This window comes from Myotis brandtii, unplaced genomic scaffold (assembly GCF_000412655.1).
Source record: "Myotis brandtii unplaced genomic scaffold, ASM41265v1 scaffold1554, whole genome shotgun sequence".
NCBI classification, from domain to species: Eukaryota; Metazoa; Chordata; class Mammalia; order Chiroptera; family Vespertilionidae; genus Myotis; species Myotis brandtii.
Window position 1 is genome coordinate 186,687 of NW_005355638.1, and position 5,742 is coordinate 192,428.

The window sequence follows — 5,742 nt, forward strand, 5'->3', positions numbered from 1 at the left end:
GGCGATGTGCCCACAACCCTGGTACATGCCCTTGACCGGAATTGAACCTGGGACCTTTCAGTCCGCAGGCCAATGCTCTATCCACTGAGCCAAACCAGTTTCGGCTGTATTTGGTTTTTTACAATACATTACAAGAAGTCAGAAGTTAGAGCGATTTTTTTTTCTCTCCCTGCAACTGGCAATTAAATCACTTAGTGGCAACACTAGCTCAAAACCACATCTGCATAAAGAACCCTGGGGATGTGCCTTATGGGCTGTCTCTCCTGCGGGTGTGGCTGAGGAAGAGCAAAAGAGGGGACTAAAAAAGTGCTTACTTTTCATACCCAGGAAAAGAAAAGCCTGTTTTTTGGCCCAATTCCAAAGTTGTGAATAAGAAACCAAGATGAGAGTTAACTTCGGATGACCTCTGAAAGCCAGCAGCAACCACAGCCTCATCCGGTAACTCAGCTTCTGAAAATCAGCACATCTCTGACAGTCACGAACTTCTAAAATTCAGCCAATGAGCGCTCAGGCCCCAACAGACAGCCAATCAGTGACAGCCCAGGATCCTAGGCCAAACCACATGCTGCCAAATATCCTCCAGGTAAAAGGAGAAATGACAAGGGAAACTTTAAGAAGCATAAATATTCTGAACTAGAGGAAAATAAAAATGCTACCTGCAGCCCCTACCGTCCTTCAGTGGGTGGATGGATGAACTGTGCACATTCACGCAATGGAATTTATTCAGGGGTAACACGCACAGATACTCACAGCAGCTTTATTGGTAATAGCCCAAAACTGGAAGCAACCCAAATAGCCACTAACAGCTGAGTGGACAGAAAGCTGCAGTATCTCCATACAATGGAACAGCACCCAACAATACAAGTGAATAAACCATTGGTACATGTAACAGGATGGGTTAATCTGAAAACAATTACGATTAATGAAAAAAGCCAGGGACCCACTCCCCAGGAAGCATAAAAATCTAGAAAATGCTTGCTGCTGCTTGCATATTGTGGGAAAGGGGTTTGAAAGGACGGGGAGGAAAGGGCCCTAAAGGAGCCCCTTGTGCTTTGCTGGACACGTTCACTGTCGTGATTCCGGTCATGGCTCCTCAGGCGTGTACACGTGCCGAACATGTCACACTCCTCGTAGGTGCAGTCTTTTCATGTCAATCACACCTCGATAGAAAACACACGTATTCGCCCTCCTCTTGCCAGGTCACATCTGCCAGCTATTCTGGTGCTACCGTATCCCTCGCCCCGTGATTTAAAGGGGGAGCCCTGAAGCGAGGGATGAAGTCCATTCATTTCCACGTCACACACGGGCATCCTGTGCCCTCTCCCGGGGCTGCTCTCGTCAGCGCTGGTGCAGTGATGGCCATGCCTTCAGCAGCCCCGGGCGGAGGAACCCTCGAACCTTTACTCCGACAGCGGCCGTGGCCACAGGAGATGCAGATGTCTGAGGGTCCCGAGAACTTCTGTACCCCCTCCTCCTACACAGGCATTTGTAGACAACCCCTTTATAACAGACACACAACCTCCATCTGCCAGTCAGCCCTGCGCAGTGGACTAAGTATTGCTACACAAAGCATGATTCGCACCTTGCCCTGCAGCCTTCCAGGCGCTGACACCTGCCCACGGATCCTGGACTCCAGGGACTGGCTCCCATAGATCCAGGGGACAGAAAGCCCCCACACGTGCTGGGGAGGATGGGACGTCCTACGAAAAAGGGACCCAACTCACGGTGTTTCCAGAAGCGCTGGCGGTTTCTCAGCACGAACTCTGGCCTCCAGAGAGCCTGGGCGTCCAGGCCGCAGGATCAGGCACACGACGGTCTGTCGTTTCCCCGCAAGCCTCGGACAGGAATGCAGACCAGGCCCAACTGGACTGAGGCCTGTCCTCTACCCTCCTGCTGTCCCTTCTCAGGCACATGAAGTTGGTGCCAACAAAGGTGCTCCTCCCTTTGTGTTGGCAGAACCCAGGTTCCTCTCAATCGATGTCCCTCCCACAGGGAGCAAGCCCTCCCGGAGTCGCCATGACGCCCTGCAGGCCTGCACTGCAGCGGACCCGAGCCGCGGGGCAGCAGTTCCACCGGTGGGGGATTGGAAGAGGACCAATGACTTAGAGTCCAGGCCGCTTGAAGGGAAGCCTGTGTGGGAATGCCCAGCAGACTCCCACTCAGATCCTGTGGCCAGAGCTCGACCATGTCCTCTCAGAACCCGTCAGGGGAAGTGAGGACCTTCCATGGCTCGGAGCACGCGGATCCCCGCCAGGGAATGAGCGCGTGTGCAGGGGTCTGCCTTCCCTGAGCTACTGGAGTGATTGACACGCAGGGGGACCCACAGCTGGAGGCAGCGATGGCTTCTGCCAAAGGCACTGGCACTGACAAAACCGTCAACAGCTCTAGGCAGCTCGGAAAGTGCAGCGTCGCTCATGAAGACTCCCAGCTCACGGCATCCACGGGGAGTGTCCCAGGCGGGCGCACGCCTGTGCGAGGCTCGCCTGCAGGCCGTGCTCCCTCGGGGCCAGGTGCTCACAGAGCTCCCTCCGGTGCGAGGCTGAGGACGAACACGGAGAGGCTCATACCCCGAGTCACAGGCCCTTCCTGAGTGTGAGCCTCCTGGGGCTACAGCAGTCTCAGCGACGCAGCCAAAGGGCCCCCGAAACTGCCGCGGTCGTGAGGCCTGGCTCCAGCGTGAACCTTCTGGTGCCGAGCCAGATGGGAGCTCCTGCTGTAGGCCTTCCCGCACTCGCCACACACGTAAGGCTTTTCTCCGGTGTGAACCCGCTGGTGCAGGATGAGGCTGGAGTTGCGGCTAAAGAACTTCCCACACTCGCCGCACGCGTAAGGCCTCGCTCCCGTGTGCACCTTCTTGTGCTGGACCAGGTGGGAGCTGCTGATGTAGGCTTTGCCACACTCGCCGCACACGTAGGGCCTCGCGCCCGAGTGGACCCGCTGGTGCAGGATGAGGCTGGAGTTGTGGCTGAAGCACTTCCCACACTCGCTGCACGCGTAAGGCTTCGCTCCGGTGTGGGTCCTCTGGTGCACGATCAGGTTGGAGCTGTGGCTGAAGAGCTTCCCGCAGTCGCCGCACGCGTAGGGCCGCTCCCCGGTGTGGGTCTTCTGGTGCTGGGCCAGGGTGTCCTTGCGGCTGAAGGCCTTCCCGCACTCGCCGCACGCGTACGGCCGGGCCCCGGTGTGGACGACCTGGTGCTGGACCAGGGTGTCCTTGCAGCCGAAGGCCTTCCCGCACCTGCCGCACACGTGGGCCCTGGCTCCCGAGTGGACTCTCCGGTGTTTGATGAGGCTGGAGTTGTGGCTGAAGAACTTCCCGCACTCGATGCACTCGAAGGGCCGGGCCCCGGTGTGGACCCTCCAGTGCTCGACCAGGTGGGAGCTCTGGCTGAAGAGCTTCCCGCACTCGCTGCACGCGTACGGCCGCTCCCCGGAGTGAAACCTCTGGTGCTGGGCCAGGGTGTCCTTGCGGCCGAAGGCCTTCCCGCACTGGCCGCACGCGTACGGCCGCTCCCCGGTGTGCACGCGCTGGTGCTGGAGCAGGTGGGAGCTCCTGCTGTAGGCCTTGCCGCACTCGCTGCAGTCGAAGGACCGCTCCCCATTGTGCACCCTCCGGTGCTGGGCCAGCGTGTCTTTGCGGCTGAAGGCCTTGCCGCAGTCGCCGCACGGGTAGTGCCTTTGCCCGGGGTGCAGTTTCCGGTGCACCTTTAGGTGGGACAGGTGCTCGAAGGCCTCCCCACACTCCTCACACACAGGTGCTGCTTCCCCGCTGGGAGTGTTCCCGGGGGGAATGAGAGCCGATTTCTCCTGGGACACACTTCCCAGGGTCGGCGTCGCGCCAGCAACCTGCAAGCAGAGAGATGCTGGCCAAGTGCACGTGGCCGCGGCAGGAAGAGCAGCCTGTCCCATCCCGTGTCACACACCCAGGAACGAGCCCACTGGCCCGCTGGCTGGAGCAGGGAGCCGGGGAGCACTTCCGGGGGGCGGGCATCCGATGGGCCCCCCTTCTGGGTGAGTCACCCGGCTGTCCGGCGGCGGGAAGGTGCTCAGGAAGGCGTCCCCGTCCTCACGGCGGCTGAAGAGCACCCGTGCCTCCTGGTGCCCCTGGTGCGCGAGGAAGGGCCTCTAGGGGTCACAGAATGGAGGACCCCGATGCCGGGTAAAGACCACGATGGGGTGCAGTCCAGGGGTGAGGCGAGGCCTCCCACTCACTCCCCTAGGAAAGGGCGTCAGCGGGCCTGGCTGCTGGGCCTGCCGAGCTCGTGCGGAGGCTGGGCCAGGCCCAGGGATCTGACTGCACACAAGCCGCTGGCTCTAAGGATGATCTGAGGGTGTGCTCCCCTCATGGCACGCAGAAGTGGGCGCCACGGAGGGAGCGGAGAGGGACGAGGGAGAGACAGAGGCCAGAGAAGTGGGGAACGACCAAGGGTGGAAGACGGAAGAGAGGTGACACGGCACAGCGCCAGGAGCGGAGGAGCGGGAGGAAGAGAGTGGCTATGGGCTTGGGGAGGAAACACCGGTGCACACGAGCAGGCTGCAGGGACGCCTGGCGCCCAGCCCTAGCGGGACACGGTCTCCCAGCTCCTGCTCAGCAGGGCCCGGCCTCTCTGGGCCTCTCACGGCGGCTGCTGTCCGGTCTGCCCGGCAGGCACTGGGGCTGCTGCCTGTCTCCATCCGGGCCTCTCCGTGGGTCTGATGGATGGAGAGGACGCAGGCAGCCCTGGGGTGTGGCTCAGTTGCCTGAGTGTTGTCCGTGCACCACAAGGTCGCTGGTCCGGTCCCTGGTCAGGGCACCTGCCTGGGTTGTTGCCCATATCCCCAGTAGGCGGCGTGCAGGAGGCAGCTGGTCCATGTTTCTCTCTCACATCAGTGTTCCTCTCTCTCTAAAATCAACAAAAACATGTTAAAAAAGAAGAAGAAGACGAAGACGACAGGCAGAGGAGTGGCCTCGTCACAGATGTTAACAAACAGTCTCAGATGTTTGGCAGAACAGCCCGGTGGCCTGGACAAGCAGTGGCCACGTCCACACCTGCAGGTCCTGGCCGAGGGCCCTGGGAACGTCAGCTGAGGACGAGGGCAAACCTGGGACACGGAGGCGCTGGGGGGCGGGACCACCACCGGCCAGGGAGCGCCCCCTCCAGGCAGAATCCAGAGCCCACTGGAAAAGCCCCGCGTCCCCCACCTGTTCCCTCGGGGCTCTGGGCAGCAGGTGGGGGCTCCTCAGTGAGGGAGGGTCCTGCACACGACCCAGCGCTGGCCCTGAGCCGAGGAGGGAGGGAGAAGGTTCAAAGCTCTCGCTGGACAGAAAGCCGCCCCCGGGAGCAGGGCCCATGCAAACCAGGGACGCGAGTGGGTGTGGCAGGTGGAAGGCCGCCATGAAGGCACCCAGGGCTGCCCCCCTCTCGACACCCCTGCCCTCAGATAAGCTTCACTGTGGACGGGACTGACCGACCCGCCTCTAAGGAGCAGAATGAAGCAACAACGATGGGCTGTCGCTTCCAGGTCACAGACGTGCAGCGTCCGCCTGGCGCCCGCGCTCAGAGAGCAGGCGGCCCCCGTGCTGTGAGGCACCGAAAAGGCCAGCAGCCGGCCCGAGGGAGGCCTTGGCCAACGGCCAGCGCGGAGCTAACGCTCAGGCAACAAACGGCAGGAAACGGAACCCGGCGAACGGACATGTGTGAGCTCGTGAGCAGATCCTTCCTGGCCGGGCCTGCAGCGCGGCTGACACCTCCCGGGCGGCCCCAG

The 5,742-nt window shown here is 61.0% G+C and overlaps 1 protein-coding gene across 1 annotated transcript; it reads right to left on the reverse strand.

Moving 5' to 3' along the window:
* Window positions 1-741: 741 nt before the first annotated feature.
* Window positions 742-4,671, reverse strand: LOC102263470 (zinc finger protein 304). The gene is made up of 3 exons (XM_014536023.1): window positions 4,618-4,671; window positions 3,972-4,122; window positions 742-3,815 (listed from the first exon to the last, which is right to left on the reverse strand). The coding sequence occupies exons 1-3, from the start codon at window positions 4,669-4,671 to the stop codon at window positions 2,608-2,610; spliced, it is 1,413 nt and encodes a 470-aa protein (XP_014391509.1). The 3' UTR covers window positions 742-2,607.
* Between the last annotated feature and the right edge of the window lie 1,071 nt (window positions 4,672-5,742).

Coding starts and splice junctions, on each gene's coding strand:
- LOC102263470 (XM_014536023.1), bottom strand. CDS start 4,671: ATGGAGACAGGCAGCAGCCCCAGTGCCTGCCGGGCAGACCGGACAGCA. Junction 4,123..4,617: donor CAGACCGGACAGCAGCCGCC/GTGAGAGGCCCA, acceptor TGTGACCCCTAG/AGGCCCTTCCTCGCGCACCA. Junction 3,816..3,971: donor CGGATGCCCGCCCCCCGGAA/GTGCTCCCCGGC, acceptor CGACCCTGGGAA/GTGTGTCCCAGGAGAAATCG.